The sequence below is a fragment of the Camelina sativa genome, chromosome 8, assembly GCF_030686135.1.
Source record: "Camelina sativa cultivar CO46 ecotype springtype chromosome 8, ASM3068613v1".
Taxonomy (NCBI): Eukaryota; Viridiplantae; Streptophyta; class Magnoliopsida; order Brassicales; family Brassicaceae; genus Camelina; species Camelina sativa.
This window is the reverse complement of record NC_141887.1, coordinates 28,863,477-28,879,275: the sequence shown is the minus strand read 5'-3', so window position 1 is coordinate 28,879,275 and position 15,799 is coordinate 28,863,477. Positions and strand designations below refer to the sequence as shown.

The window sequence follows — 15,799 nt, the reverse complement described above, 5'->3', positions numbered from 1 at the left end:
TCGAAATTGAGCAAGACAAAATTGGCTATTAAGCCTTAACACTAAACAAAACGGGTGTGTGTGGTAAGAAACCACTATAAGTATGTGCAAGTGTTGCAATGTAATTAGAAGTTGAGGATCTTCTGCCAAACCAGAACGATCTAAAGGAGACGAGGTTCTACGAGGAAGAAGATAGAGAAGAGGATGATGAAGATCAAAAGGTATAGGAGACATAAGCTCCAAGAGCAGCCACTCCCACTCCTCGTGAGGATCTTATGTCATCCCTCGCTTATAAGCTTTTGGTCCCTTTCTTCCTTAGTTTCTCATTAAAATATTCCAAATTCTTGGATGTAGCAAAGATTTGAAAACCAACACCCTTGGTCTGATTCTGATGTTATGTTGCCGAATGTCGAGAGGTAGTGGACAGACGTTAAAAAAGATATCAAGGTGGTCATATCTTCAATATTGATGATGGAGCAGCTTGAGATAGGAAAAACAATATCTAGATTCGATCAGTTCTAAAGATAATTTTCTCCATCGCAGGCATATTATATTAGCACAAAATTTAATGTTGCTCCAAAATTGTGAAATGCCTTGTGCTAATTGAACAAGTAATTTACACAAATACTTTTTCAAGTAGAATTTCACATGTATTAAGACTATAATGAACGTGTAATTAAGATTTCTTTTTTCTTTGTTTGAAACTTTTAATTGTGAATTTTAATTTGTTTGCATTTAAATGTGTATAGACGTATATGTTTTCCAAAAAAAAATTGGTTTAACTAGGTTTGCATTTAAATGTGTATATACGTAAATGTGTATAAACCACAAAATAAACAAACAGGTTTCTAAATTTCATTAAGATCATTTATTTTCTTTTTTATTTGAATGCTCCATCTACCGTCGGATCTAAAATACAATTGCATCTAATGGTTGTAATGGGAAGTGGCCAAATATTATATGATGATTTGTTTTATTGGTTTAACCGTTGGGTACTGCCACGTGGATTAGGAAAAAGGATTTCTTTTGTTTGCTTTAGATATTTCCTTTTTTGTTTTAATGATCTATCCACCGTCGGATCAAAAATATCAATTGCATCTAATGGCTGTGATAAGATATGATTTTTACCATGTTCTTCTACAGATATTTCCTTTGTTGTTTAATGATGTATCCACCGTCGGATCTAAGATATAATTGCATCTAATGACTGTGATCAGATATGAGTTTTTTCCTTTTTATTTATTTATTTATTTAATATTTATATAAACCCGTTGCGGTTGGTTGTCTTCGCTAATAAGCACAGAGAGGTCTTGTTGTCTTCTCATCTTCACTTTGCTGCTGACACAAAAGATTAGAGAGAGAGAGAGAGAGACTCTTCTTCTCTTCTTCACTACCTGAAAGAGAGACAAATAATAATAAAAAGAAGAGTAAGAGAGGGTTCGTTCTTATGTCGACAAGGAGCAAACATGTCTGAAGCGATCTGAAGATATGGCGAGAGAGCGTTGGTTGTTACGGCGACTAAATAGGGTATTGAACAAATCTGAGGTATTTTGTTTTCGCCTTCTTCTGAATTTTATCTATGAATTCGATTTTTTTGATTTGATTGAGTTAGGGTTTTGATTCGAAACGAGTTTGATTTTTAAAAAGTTTGTATTTTTTTTTGATTGATTTGTTTCTTTCTTATATAGGCAACCTGATTCTACTGATGGATACTTGATGGTCTTTTTGACAGACCCCCGACTCATTCAACACGGTCTTCCCCGAGCTTCAAGTTACGCTCCACTGACAACAGAGTGAGTTAACAAATCCGCTTAAAGTTTGTTTTTTTTTTTTCTTTCCATTGTTACGATTTAGATCGGAATGAGTGACTGATATTTTGGTTTTTTTTTGCTTTCTTCACAGTATGAGAGGTGAACGATGGAATCGAAAATTAATATCCTTTTTTCTTAATATTCTCCCTGTAAGTAACTGATCTCAATTTCCTGTTTTTTTTTCTTCTTTTTCTTAACTTGTTTGAAGTTAAATCCTTTATTCAGATGTGGATGTTATTGAATTATGATGTAGCTTGTGTGGCAAAGTTATCGCAGCACCGTGGACAACACACTTATTATGCCCTGTGTAAGTATAATTCCCGATACTTGAATTTGCTTCTTCTTTCCTTACTTACTCGTTTGATTTTTTGACGTCTTGTTACATATGTTTGTTTCTGGCCCTGTGGATCATCCTAAAACAAGTTGGTGATGTTACTTGTCCTCCTAAAGGTGAAACCTTTTTTGTCTCTAATCTCCATCTAAAACTGATGAAACATGTTCACTATTCCAATGAAAGTTTCATACTTTGATATACTTGATAGGATATTTTCGATTAACCAACCATGTGTTTTTTTTTTTTCTTTTACAGGTTCACTATATGACGCAGCAACAACAACGATGGAATGTAAAATTTATATCCTTTTTTTCTTCTTAATCTCTGTTAAGTAACTGTTCTCAAATTCCTTTTTCTTAACCTGTTTGAAGTTGAATCGTTTATTCACATGTGGAGGTTATTGAATATGATGCAGCTTGTGTGTGTGTGGTTAAAGTAGTCTCAGAACCGTGGACAACACACTTATTATGCCCTGTGTAAGTATAATTCCCGATACTTTAATTTTGCTTCTTCTTTCCTTACTTACTCGTTTGATTTTTTGACGTCTTTGTCTTGTTACATATGCTTTTACTTTTCAGGCCCTGTGGGATCATCCCTAAACCAGTTGGAGATGTTACATGTCCTCCTAAAGGTTTTTTTTTTGTCTCGAATCTCCATCCGAAACTAATGAATCATGTTTACTATTCCAATGAAAGTAATGACTCATGTTCACCTTCTTGCTTCCTCAACCAGCAATCCAGCTTCTCTCTTTCTCCCACCTCCACGGTTTGCCTTCCAACTTTGCTTCTTCTTCTCTCTTTTTTTTTTTTTTTTTTTTTTTTTTTCGTTTTGATCTCTGTTTATTGATTGATTTGTATTTGTCTTCTTTGTGATGTTCTGTGTTGTGTAGCTAAGACGAGACCAATGGAGTTCAGTGAAACCGAAGGCTGTTGTTGGCCATGGAAGGAAGATACAAATATCAGTAGGAACCAATGGTGGATTCGAGGAAAGAGGCTGCTTGCATATCAAACTCAATGAGCTATTTATTGAACATGATGCAGCTTCTGAAAAGTTTATCATAAAACAGTGAACAACAATTATTCCTTGTAAGTAATTCCCGATACTTGAATGGCATCTTTTTACACCACTCAGTTTGATTTTCTAATGTCTTGTTACATGTAATTTTACCATTTTTCTTTCAGGCCCCCCTGTGGATCATCCCAAAACCAGTTGGAGATGTAACATGTCCTCCAAAAGGTAAAACTTTCCGTGTCCAATCCACACACAGATTGAGTTAAACTTTGCTTAAAAGTCTTTTCTTTTTGGGTCTTTGTTACGATTTAGATCAGAAGGAGACTGATATTTTTGTTTTTTTTTCCCTTTGTTGCTTCTCTAGATGGGTTCACTTTCTTCATAGAATCCGGGATGATGCACACTATATGACGCAGCAACAACAACGATCGAATGGAAATTTAGTATCCTTTCTCTTGATCTCTGTAAGTGATTTCAAAATCCTTTTCTTTACTCTTTTTTTTTTTACATGTTTAAAGTTAATCCTTATTCAGATGTGAAGTTATTGAATGTGCAGCTTCTGGAAATTTATCATAGAACAGTGGATTCGAGGAGGCTGCTTGCAAATCAAACTTAGTGGCCAAGGTTCCATTTTTTTCTCTGTCTCTTTTTGGTAGTTGGCTTGGATACAATTATCTTGACTGAAGTGTGGTTTATCATGTCTATGTTGCAGGCTGTACATGATGAGATAGTGAAGTTGTAATGGCTGCTGTGATTTACCTCCATCATATGATAGTTGCTACACTAAAAATAATAAGGTCTGTTTCTCTGACTCTGAATCTTCATATGTTTTCTTCTTCTTATGGATCCGACAATGTTCCATATGTTTTGATATGTCTCTTTCTGGTAGATGCGTGTTGTGTTGACCATGGAAGATACATAACACAAGGAGCCAAGTGGAGGGCCCCCAGCTGATGTTTGTTCTGTTGACTGGTGGACTCAGGAAAGAGAGCTGCTTGCAGAGCCAAACTCAAAGGCTAAGGTTTGATGTTTTTTCTCTGCTTTCTATTTTACATGTCTTTAATTTTCCCTCTCTCACGCAATTTCTCAGCAATTTCAGGTCCGTGATTAGAGTTCCTTGTACTTAGAGCTGAAGTCAACGGTGCTCTTCTCCATCGAGACATGTATGTACGAAGCCAGAACTTAGGAGAGATTGTGTCTGCTACATGTCGTTTTTCACACCTTGCTTCCTCTACCCGCAATCCAGCTTCTCTCTTTCTCCTCCACGGTTTGCCTTCCAACTTTGCTTCTTATTTTTTTTTCCAATGACCAAGTCTTTCTTATTATAGTAGGGGTGTCAAACTAATTTACCAACATGCCATCGTTCGTTACTCACGGTTCGGTCCAACAGGTATGTTTCTTTTTAAGTTTTTACTGCAAAAGAAAAACCGGAATCGGTTAGTTTGTGACAATAACCGTAGGAACCCTAGAATTAATAATGGTGTAGTGACAATAACCGTATAAAAGAAAAAAAGAAAAACGCAGAACGCACACGGAATGTAAAATTTCCATCTACGATCCTAAAAACCCTCTTGTAAACCGCGTATATCTAAAAAAAATCTTTGGAACCCTAAAGGTAATCGCAAAGTCAGCATATCACCATGGAAGAATCCGCCAACAAAGTAATCTTCTTCTAACTCAATCGCTCTTTTTGATTAACCTCTGCTTCTCTCTATTAATTAATTAATAAATAATGGTTTTATGATTATGAAGTATATATGTAAGAAAAGTATTATATTATGAGGTGAGTAGAATTTTCTGATTAGATCTTTTGTGCCTTTTAGGATTCGAATGACAGTGTTGCAGACGCTCCAAAACCCCGGTAAATTTTTATTTTATATATATATATATACATTTTGCAAAGTACATTTAGCAAATAAATCCTAAACTTGCCACCTATTTACAAGACTGCTATTGTATTAATTTTTTTGATTTAACTAATTACAAAATAAATCATATCAAATTTGGAATCTTTATTTCAATATTATCTTTCCATAAAACTGCACTAAACAGATTAACTCTCCTTCGATCTGATGGACGCCGAGATTTCCGATTTATCTTCTTGATTCGAAAATATTTTAACCGTCCAACATATCTTCAAAATCAAAACAAAGAAACAGCATTTACAAGCAAAATATCTCATATTCCACTAATATTCTATCAAACTAAAATTGTACTCATTATCTCCCTTATTATTCGCTAACTCTAATATTTTTTCTCCTTAAACAGATCTCATTTACTCCACCTAATCATAATCCTATAAATATGTAACATTGCCAACCCAACTTAACATAAGCAACCACACTCATATAATACTCACAAGAAACCGTAAACATTTTTCCATCACCAATGGCTGCTACTTTTGCCTTCCTAAAAGATGTTAGATCCTACAAGACCGCATGGAGGGTACAAGTGAAGGTACTCCATGCATGGCGTCAAAGTACTGGTGAATCTCTTGAGTTGATTGTCTCAGATTCTCTGGTAAGAACAATTTCTCTAATTCTTTTGCTAATGAAACAAATCCACATATTCTCCCGCGGTTCAACTAATGTATCATTTATATCTACACATCGTAGGGCAAAAAAATTCATGCATTAGTTAAGAAGGAATTGGTTACCAAGTACGTGAATAGGCTCCTTGTTGGAAACTGGGTTTTCATTGAGACTTTCGGACTTAGCTACAGTTCAGACCAACTACCCATCTGTACAAGATGGCCTTCATCATCGGAACTTTGGTGTTGCAGAGTGATCTTGTATCTGAAGATATGTTCCTGTCATTGTCAAAGTTTCAGAATATCCAAAGTGGGGAAGCTAATCCCCATATTTTGGTTGGTAAGTATATATAGATTTATATTTCATTAAAACTCTCCAGTAAAAATGATTTACTAACCATATAATCATTTTTCAGATGCTATTGGCCAAATTGTAAGCGTTGGTGACTTGGAGAACCTGGAAGCCAACAATAAGCCAAACACAAAGCTTGATTTCGAGCTTAGAGATGAAACATAATTATGTCTTGAATAATTGGTTTTAGATATTGATACATGTAGTATCTAGAGATAAATATCTTATCTAATCGATATACTTCTTCTATTGTATAAAGATGAGAGAATGACATGTACCTTATGGGGTTCCTTTGCGGAGAGGGTTTTCAGATCATGTCAACATTCTGATGGAAGCATCATCATTTGTGTTCTCCCCTTTGTGAAGATAAAATCCTACAAGGGTAAAGACTTCATCATCATTTACACTCATCTAAGTCAAATATCAATGTTTATTTTACTAAATATTTTACAAAACAGGTGTTAGATATTTGTCTATTTCCTTTGATGCTTCTCAAGTCCATCTTAACCCCATTGATACATGAAGTTGACATTCTCAAACAAGCGTACGTCAATTCGTTTCCAACAATAGTGTAACTTAGTTTGCTAAATCATTACCTAAATATATGAATAACGGTTTATTTTGATAGTCTGCCAAGTGATGGCCTGACTCTCATGTACCGTGCGAGACAACCAAATTTGGAGATTGTACCTGTTCAAAATGAAGATTATTATGCTTTCCCAAGGAAAAACATTGAAGAGTTGAAGAACTCTTTCGAGGTATCTATTTATTTAAGTCTGTTAAGTTGTAATGAATTTTATAGAAACTAATCACTGAATATCTTGATTTTTAGATTGGAAAGGCTAGACTTCGGCTTGGTATTACATAAGTTGTCGTTCTTGCAACAAGAAAGTTGCTCATATCAATGATGGAGAGAATGGTGAGAAAAACAAAGGCAAAAAACCGAGGTTTTGGTGTGACACTTGCAACAAACGAGTCACAAATGTGGTTGCAAGGTAATTACAACGTCTATTTATAATTTAATTATGATTTTTTGGTTCATACATACTTTCAACAAACCATATGAATCTTATTGACTTCTATATGTCCGACATTTAACAGGTTTATGCTTTATACTAATGTCATGGACAATACTGGTGAGTCAAAATTTCTGTTGTTTGATTCTATTTGCTCGGAGATTATTGGTGTGAGTGCTCCCACCGTTCTTGATGGCTCAGTTGATGAGGTATTTTCTATAAAATTTCACTGTCTGTAGTTTGAATTAAATTATAGAAATTTGAAACCTAATAACACTAAATATATTATCTGAATACAGATTGTGGACCCACACAATTTGCCTGCTCCAGTGAAAAATCTTATTGGAAAAACTTATATGTTTCTGGTGAATCTTGAGAAAGAGAACATATAGGATGGTAAAGAAACCTACAAGGTGTCCAAAGTTCTTGTGAAAGATGGTCTACTCGAAGAATCACTGCTGGAGAATTCTTCTGGTATGGTCAATCCAGAGTCTATCGTCTCTGGTGATCAGGTAATATAACTACACAATAATCCTATCGTCATATCTTTTGGTGATCAGATTTCACTACGTTTAATGGTGGATAATTAACCGGCTTTTTCTTTTCACTTATAGGGACCTCTCATGTTAGAATATGGTTCAGATTGAAGCATTTCTCTAAATATAAAATCTAAATTAATCTATTTTGTCTGTATAAAATGTTGATGTACCAAACTGACAATATAAATAATATGAATCTTAATGGGAATAAATCGGAGCTAGTCCTTTTATTAACGAAGAATTGAAGTGAGAGTTTACAGAAAATGACAATCAAGGATTTAAGCGTAGTTAATACGAAAATAATTGTTTTTCTCTCTCTAATTGCCTAAAAAGTGGATCCCTTTCTCTGATAACGACCTCTGGTATTTATAGTGGGTCATTTACCTAGGGTTTCTTCTGTCTCTCTGTAAAATGATAATTTTACCCCTGCGACCAGATGGGCCAAATCCAAGACCTCAGACCCAAAACTTCATAAGATCTTCTGTTTGGGCTTCTGTAAATGTTGGGGGCAAAGCCCATATCCAACAATAGTCCTCCCCCCTAGACCGATGTGTGATGGCTTGCTTGAGCCCGTCGGTACAGTTCTGCGTCTCTAGGTCCGTCTTGGAGAAGGAACAGAAGATTTTTAAGAGCTTGAAGGCCTTCCAGAAGGTTCCTGGATGAATAGTGCATTGCGCATGTTTTTCGGGGAGGTTCCGAAATGAATAGTGCATTGCGCACGTTTTTTGAGGCATCCGGGAGATTCCGAGATGAATAGTGCATTGCACACTTTTTTCGAGGTCTCTCGGGTTTTAAACGAGAGTTTTGTGTGTTCTGCATGTTTCCCGAGGCGCGGGAAGTAGAGACAACTTCAAAATTAGGGTTTTCCTTTTTACTTCGGTCAACGCGCTGGTCCCCTCCATATAAATATGTCTCTTTGACCTAATTTTACTTCTAATTTTTGCTTCCTCCCACAAGGTAATTTCTTCTTTCTCTCTTCTCCCTTATCTTCTTCTCTTATTTGCAGATTTTGGTTTGTGAGAGACATGGTCTCGCCGCCGAAAACGTCTCGCCGTATTGCGGTATCACCGCCGCTTGGTCCGGCAAGTTTATCTCGCCGGTGATTGCTCCTTGCGGCTGGATCCGGTCCTAGCGCGTTCAGCTCTTCTGCCGCCGAACTCCTTCCTGGTCGCCAAGCTTCCACCAGGTCGCCGGCCTTGCCGAATCGTTCCAATTCGTCACTGCTGCTGACTCGCCGTTTCGTTGCTGCTGCCTCACCGTTTTGCCGCTGCCGCCTCGCCTTCTCGCCGCCGCCGGGCTTGGTTATCACCGGGAAGCTTTTTTGTCTCTCCGCCTCCAGATCCGGCCAAGACCGTTAGGTGTCTTCGTCGCCCCACACCAGTTTGCCGCCGCAAGATCCGACCAAGACCGTTAGGCGTCTTGGTCGCCCCACACCCGCTTGTTCCTGCCTTGATTGGGACCGTTAGGCGTCCTGGTCAGGTCTCCACGCGAGATGAGATGATGGTGAGCAGATTTCGATAGAGAGGAGGGGCGGAGCGAGGATCTTTGTTTGCAAAGTGGGGATTCTTGACGGCGAGGTGGCGAGCTGGAGTGAGCTGGATGTTGGCGAGATGGGCTCCGTACGATGATGACGAGGTCAAGGTTGGTTGCGACTTTCGGAGACGAAGTGGTGATGCTACGGGGCGGAGGCGTTGGTGTAGCGAGATGCCGTCTTGGTACGTTGTTGGGAACAAGCTGACCGTTGGCGAGCTCAAGAAAATAGAGGACTCAGGTTGGTGAGGTAGAGATTGGCGAACTCGCGCATGGAGATGTGGTCTGGCGAGATGGCGCGTTGGCAATATGGATTGACGGGGGTTTGTCTGTACAGTGGTGTGTTCATGGATCTATCCTCGTTGGGAGTTTTAAGGCGTAGACATAGAATGGCGAGGTCGTGCTCGTTACAAGGGGGCCATACGCTTGACAAAAGAGATTGCGAGATGGGATGGCGAGCTCGCACACGTGTTCGTCGTGCGTGTTCACGTGATATGTGCCAAGTTCGATGTTTGTCCGATTGGTGAGATGGTGTTCTCGCAGGTGTCTCCGCGAGATAAGATAGGACGGAGTACGCAGTATGCGGTACGCAGTATGCGGTACGCAGTATGCGGTACGCAGTACGTGGTGCACAGTACGCAGTACGTGGTGCACAGTACATAGAACGCAGGACAGTGCGCGGTTTGCAGTACACGGTACAAAGGACGCAGTGCGCGGTACGCAGGACGCAGTGCGCGGTACGCAGGACGCAGGACAGTGCGCGGGATGCAATACGCGGTACGCAATACGCGGTACGCAGTACGCAGTACACAGTACGCAGCACGCAGTACGTTTGAGTGTGTTCGTTCTATCCGGAATCTGTCGCGCTTTTGATATGTCTTTGCTCCCGTACTGATCGGTTGCTTGGTTGGTTTTGCAAGGTCTTGCGCTATGGTTTCTGGAGATGATGTCTTCGGTGACGTTCCAGAGGATTTTGGAGATGGTCAGTACCGTGCGCTAGAGACAGGCTTTGACGAAACCGGAATGAGTTATCCTGCCTGGTGGGACCCATCGGAAGGAAGAGGTGTCGTGACAGATCTGGCGGACTTGACGGATGAAGATGTTTGGGAGCTCGAAGAGATGTTCCCTACGGATAGCCAAGCACTTAGTTTGATTCCCCTTACCCAAGGTCAGCACTGTGGGAAGGTTCTCGCGTACGATGAGCGTAATTGCTCAGAGCGCGCCACTAGATCGCTGGTCGCCGGCCTTGCTGCAAGAGACGGGGCTTCAAGATGTCGCAAAGATCGTGCTAGAATCACCGGACCGGACTATCAAGCAGGTGATGATGAGCGTATCTCCCGTGATCCAAGACGAACTCTATGCGATGACAAGTCCATAGCCCGTGTGTTTGACCTCTTCGGGATGCCGAATAATCTGCAGCTTGTATTACCAAGTTCGACAAACGTCTGTGGGACTGCCCAGCGGGTCACCTCTGCGTCTACGTGGATTTTTTTGCGGAGTGCGGCTTATGGTTCCCCATTCCCGAATTTTTGATGAGTTATTGTGCGCGTCGGAAGATTGCATTCTCGCAGCTGTCGATCTCCACCATCCGTAACGCGGTAGGGCTTACGATTGTTGGCAACTATATGGATATCAGGATGAGCGCCGACGTTTTCGAGCGGGTCACTCGATTTACGCATGACAGTTCGGGGCTATGATGTGCTTGATGTACGCCAGGTCTCACGATCTTGCGTGGCCAGAAGAGCCATGTTCATGACTGGCGGAGGAAGTTTTTCTTCGTAGAAATAAACGAAATTTCTGTCGAAGATCCCGACACGACCTGCCCTCATGCTTGGAACTTTACTCCCGGTAGCCACTACTGGGTTGGGTTCGTCTTCTTTGGATCTTTCTAACTCTGTTTTCCGATTCGTTTGTTTTATTTTTGCAGGCGATCTTCCACCTTCTGGTGCTTGCGATTCCGAAACTGTTGAACAAGCTTTTGCTTTTCTTTTTAGCGGGACTTTACGATGGTCGGACGTTCTTTCACACCTCAAGACTTGTAAGTTTTTTGTTAGCTTTCCTTCGTCTCGGGGGTTGTGTGCTTTCTTATCTAAGACTCTTATTTATTCTATAGGTTCACGGACCGGATTGCAAATGGGAGACTGCCCGATGCCATGCTACGCTGACTTGTTCGATGCCGAGGATGTTCCTGCTGTCGCAACCGAGGTTGTTGCACCAAATGCCGAGATCGGAGCGGAGATTGTCAGGTGGAGCATGAGGATGGCGAGGTGGCTGTCCCCGGGGGTGATCCTAGTCGTAGAACTCGTGTAGCCGAAGTTGTTGCGACTCGTGTTGCGAAGAAGCCTTCTTCAAGACCCCGTGGGAGGGCTCCTGCAGCTGGAGGTGGCGATCATTCTCGAAAGAGGGCGTCGCGCTCGAGTCCTCGGAGTGATGCTGGAGGAAACCCTAGACGTAGCCACTATGCAGAGGATGGTCGTGCGGGCATCGATCACTCGTTGTCCTTTCGCTATGATGTGAAAGACCTGGTGTTTTGCGGTTACTCGCGTGCTTGCGCGGATCTTGCCAGCAAGATTCCTGGGGACTTCGTTCCTCTCCTGTCTCCCAGCGTTTTGGCTTGTTCGTCTGAGTACGATGACCTTGTTCGTCGGCAGATTCAGGTTCAACTTGACATTGACTCATGTTTTGCTTGATTGTAACTTGACTGTCTTTTCTCGATGTTTCAGGCAATAAGCTGGACTAACTGTCTTACGGGCGAATACGAGGATAAGGTGCGTGCGGCTAAGAGAGAGACTGCGCTCGTTCAGGATGCGCTTGTTCAGGCCGAGCGATCGGGCAAGGAGAATGCAGTGCTCGTCAAGGAGCTGACGGCTTCGCTAAAGCAATCCCAACGGAAGCTCACTTCCGAGTCGAAGCGACTCAGGAAAGCGAGAGATGAGCGCGGTGAGGAAGAGCGTGCGAAGGCTGCTGATGTCGAAACCGACAATATAAATAATATGAATCTTAATGGGAATAAATCGGATATTATTTTGGGGATTCTTTTTTGTTTTGTTGTCATAGTATTATTTATCTCCACCTGCATGCATTCAAAATTTAAATTGTTGAACAATTAGCATTTTCACGACGCTCTCCGTTGAGGGATATGACACTTCGCTGCCAGAGTATTATGTCAAGCTCGCGTTGGCAAAACATTTCTCTTCATGTGGAGATATCGTACTTTGTTATGTTCCCAGAGACTTTGCTAGGGGTATCCTCAAGAGGTACCTTTCTTTTCTTTTATTTGTGGCTTCTTCCTTCCAGGCTCTCTCTCTCTCATTCATGTTTTAGTTATAATCTCAAATTGTATCAGTGTTGCCTTTGTGAGGTTCGCTGGAGGAGCTCCCGAAGAAAAGGCGTTGAAACTTAATGGAACTGACTTGGGAGAATGGACTGCAATTGTTAAGCCTGCAACCTTACCGACAGATGATGATGATGTTAATCCTTTTCCTGACTTTGATCTTACTAATCCCTTGACTTGGAAAAAATACAGATAAATTTTTTTTTAGGATGTAGTATCTGTAACATATACTATGTTTTCTAGCTAGCTAGCTAATTTGGTTCTTTCTCTCGTCGAAAGGGTCCTCGTTACCGGATATGACACTTCGCGTCCTCAGATTGATCTGAAGATGGCGCTCTGTAGGCATTTCTCTTCATGTGGAGATATCTGGAGAATTGATGTTTTCTCTAAGTTTGTCGCTTCTTTCTTCCTACAATTTTTTTTAATTTATTTTTTTTCCCAATGCAACTCTCAAAAGTTATTGTGTTCTAACTAAAGTCTCTGTCTCTCTCTCGAATTTTACAGTGCAGCTGACATTACCATGCAAGGAGAAGGATGTGTAGAAAACGCGGTAGAACTAAATGGAAGTATCATGGGAGAAAGGACTCTTGTTGTTAAACCTGGTGCAACCAGAGGAAGGTGGCGCACCACCAATTCTGATGGAGAGAGCCACCCAAGTACACACATTTGCTCTTGCTTCTTAGATTCTTCTTGTTAACAAATTAAAACCCTCTCATTAGTTTCGTTGTTTTTTTCTTTTATAGTAGGTTGTTTACCTACTAGGAGGAAGATGAATGAGAAGATGAAGGAGAAGGAGAAGATGAAGGAGATGGAGATGAAGATGAAGGTGAAGGTGGAGAAGGAGAAGAAAAAGAAGAAGAAGAAGAAGAAGAAGAAGAAGAAGAAGAAGAAGAAGAAGAAGAAGAAGAAGGCTCTCCCTTAGGACTTGGAAAATGCTCAATAATCATTATCTCCTTTTCTCTGGATGCATATATGATATGCCTTTCTCTGGATGTTAAACATAATTAAACTAATTAAGCTCAATAATCGTTATCTGCTTTCGCAATTACAAATGCTACCTTTGTTTTCTAATTTTTATTACTTCGGTTTCCGTTTCTCCTTGAGAGATCACATACCCGATCTTATCAAAAGACAAGACAAAAAGGAGAAACATCTTTACGCAACATGTATTAACAACCTTATTAATCAACTAAGTTTAACATCTAAGTTTAGCGAGTTGATTTGGTAACTTTGGATGAGACAAGCAATGAATGGATGCCGGTAACAAAAACCGTCTCCCTACCCTTGTCAAGGCCAATTTCCCTCCCTCTATGGACGTGACTTCTTCGCCCACAATGCCACTGGCCACCGACTTTACCAGCCTAACTCACTAATTCACGTGTATATAGTACCATCTATCATTTCTTATTCCTTATTCTTTATTGTTTGAGTAGCTGAGAATCTAGGAGTCACTTCTTATCCGGTGTCGTACCTTTAGCCAAGATGCAAATGGGACAAATATGTTAACCGGAGCCAATTTGGTGCTTCGGTTTATTAATTACTTCGGTTTTTCCTTTGTTTGGTGCTTCGGTTTCTCTCTCTCAATTTGGTGCTTCGGTTTATACAATGTAACCTTTGTTTTCCTTTTTATTAATTACTTCGGTTTTTCCTTGAGATAACATACCCAATGATATCAAAGACAAGACTAAAAACAACTGTACGCAACATGAAATGTTTATTAATCCTAACAGTTATGCATTCTTTATTTTTTACTCAAGGATACAAGAATATAAGTGTGTATTAGAGGATTGAGGATTCAAACACACCTTTATTACTCAACTAAGTTTAAATAGTTGATTTAATAAGTTTGGATGAACTAATATACTCCAAAGTCAAAAACAAATTTTCCTTTCTTTTTCATCAAAAAAGTTTTGAGCAATCTTAATCGCAATGTTGCATCATTTCGAATCAAAACAATAACACATAATAACACAATCTATAACACAAATTCAAAGTACAACAAATTTATAGCTCTCGTTGTTATTCTTAAAATTTCCAATGTGGAGACTCGATAAAAACTCTCTCTCTCTCTCTCTCTCTCTCTCTCTCTCTCTCTCTCGTTATATCCACAGAGAAGAAGCAGCAGCAATGGCTGCCACAGTAGCGATTCTGACCCCAAATCCGAATCCGATTCTCTCTGCATCAGATGAATCAGTAGAATCTCCACCATCATCGCCACCGGAAGCTGAACCTTTCGAAACTGATCCACCTTTCTCAGGCGCCGGAGCAGGAGCCGCGCTTGATCCGAACATCGCTAATGGCAGCAAAACTTGATCGACCTGGTAAACGGCGAGCTGCTTATCGCTGTAGACAGAGTTGGCCACGGTGGCGCTCACAACTCCGGTGGTGATGTTGACTTGGTTACCGGAGCTAGTGATGTTTAGAGGAAATTTACCGTTTTGGCCATCACCAGCTTGCGTGCGTATGGGGTTACTAACGGTTTGAAACTGAGGCATGGTCAAGAGCGTGGGAAGGACATGGAACTGAACAAGCTGAACTTTTTGCTGGTCGGACAATGAGTTTAAGGTTCCTGATTTGAGGCTGTTGAAGGCGTTATCGGTAGGGGCAAACACGGTTAAGCCATTGCTCGAGGAAGAATTGAGCTGAGTGTTGATTTGGTCTGAGGCTTGAGTGCTTTTGAGGAGCCTTATGAACAGTGTGAACTGACCAGCTTTTTCTAGGATTGCAGTTATGTTGGTTGGACCTGAAGGGGTCGGAGCTGGAGCCTGACCATTGGTAGTAGTAGCCATAACGAGGAAGAAGATGAAGAGATTGAAGGAAATGAGTGTTCTTGAAGTAGCCATTGTTGTGGTTATTGTGTGTGTGTTTGTTGAGAGGTTTTGGGGTTTGTTATATAGAGAGAGATGTAGTTTGGTGAAGAGTAGGATTCTCTTACTAGTGTGAAGATTATTACTTGGTAACTAAATGAGATTCTATCAACTAAGTCATTAGAGAATGGAAGAAGTGTTTGTTTTTAGGTTAGTAAAAGTATGTACAAATTGAGAAAGAGAGAGAGAGGAGATAGATTGCTTTGAAGGGAGATCGGTTGGGTGGGTGAGGATTGAAAATGAAGAATGAACTGAAAAAGTGTTATTGTTACCTGTCAAAAAGCTGTGAAGAAGTGTTATCCAAGATACATGGGATTGCAAATCATACACTGCTCATTATTATTTATGTGTCATGTGTGCCTTTCACAATATGTTTATGTAAAAAAGAAAGAAACTCAAAAACAAACAATATGATGTAAGAAAACAATAACATTAGATTGCAACATTATTCCTGACCTTATCAATTCTATAGTCCGACTCCTAATTATATCTTTGG

At 40.3% G+C, this 15,799-nt stretch overlaps 2 protein-coding genes and 1 pseudogene across 28 annotated transcripts; 2 read left to right on the top strand and 1 right to left on the bottom strand.

Moving 5' to 3' along the window:
• The first annotated feature begins 1,268 nt into the window (after positions 1-1,268).
• Positions 1,269-12,663, top strand: LOC104708820 (nucleolin 2). 26 transcript variants are annotated; one of them, XM_087460889.1, is made up of 21 exons: positions 1,269-1,524; positions 1,668-1,772; positions 1,882-1,939; positions 2,016-2,097; positions 2,214-2,240; positions 2,380-2,415; positions 2,540-2,600; positions 2,703-2,755; positions 2,857-2,889; positions 3,014-3,209; positions 3,306-3,360; positions 3,500-3,599; positions 3,692-3,759; positions 3,848-3,932; positions 4,025-4,156; positions 4,235-4,402; positions 4,751-4,796; positions 4,959-4,996; positions 5,404-5,655; positions 5,751-6,005; positions 6,082-6,332. In XM_087460889.1, exons 2-10 carry the CDS (start codon positions 1,696-1,698, stop codon positions 3,139-3,141), a joined length of 555 nt encoding a protein of 184 aa, XP_087317015.1. In that variant the 5' UTR covers positions 1,269-1,524; positions 1,668-1,695; the 3' UTR covers positions 3,142-3,209; positions 3,306-3,360; positions 3,500-3,599; positions 3,692-3,759; positions 3,848-3,932; positions 4,025-4,156; positions 4,235-4,402; positions 4,751-4,796; positions 4,959-4,996; positions 5,404-5,655; positions 5,751-6,005; positions 6,082-6,332. The 26 variants fall into 26 exon arrangements, with proteins under 26 accessions (XP_087317015.1, XP_087317017.1, XP_087317014.1 ...); XM_087460891.1 differs by having other exon boundaries at positions 4,235-4,525; positions 5,552-5,655; XM_087460888.1 differs by having other exon boundaries at positions 4,235-4,525.
• A 35-nt stretch (positions 12,664-12,698) lies between these two features.
• LOC147940580 (uncharacterized) lies at positions 12,699-13,526 on the top strand. Its single transcript, XM_087460904.1, has 3 exons — positions 12,699-12,826; positions 12,941-13,092; positions 13,180-13,526. The coding sequence occupies exons 1-3, from the start codon at positions 12,765-12,767 to the stop codon at positions 13,356-13,358; spliced, it is 393 nt and encodes a 130-aa protein (XP_087317030.1). The 5' UTR covers positions 12,699-12,764; the 3' UTR covers positions 13,359-13,526.
• Positions 13,527-14,392: 866 nt separating this feature from the next.
• LOC104709966 (fasciclin-like arabinogalactan protein 11 pseudogene) lies at positions 14,393-15,784 on the bottom strand (annotated as a pseudogene). The gene has a single exon (XR_015563532.1). The product of XR_015563532.1 is annotated as a fasciclin-like arabinogalactan protein 11 pseudogene (transcript).
• Positions 15,785-15,799: the final 15 nt, after the last annotated feature.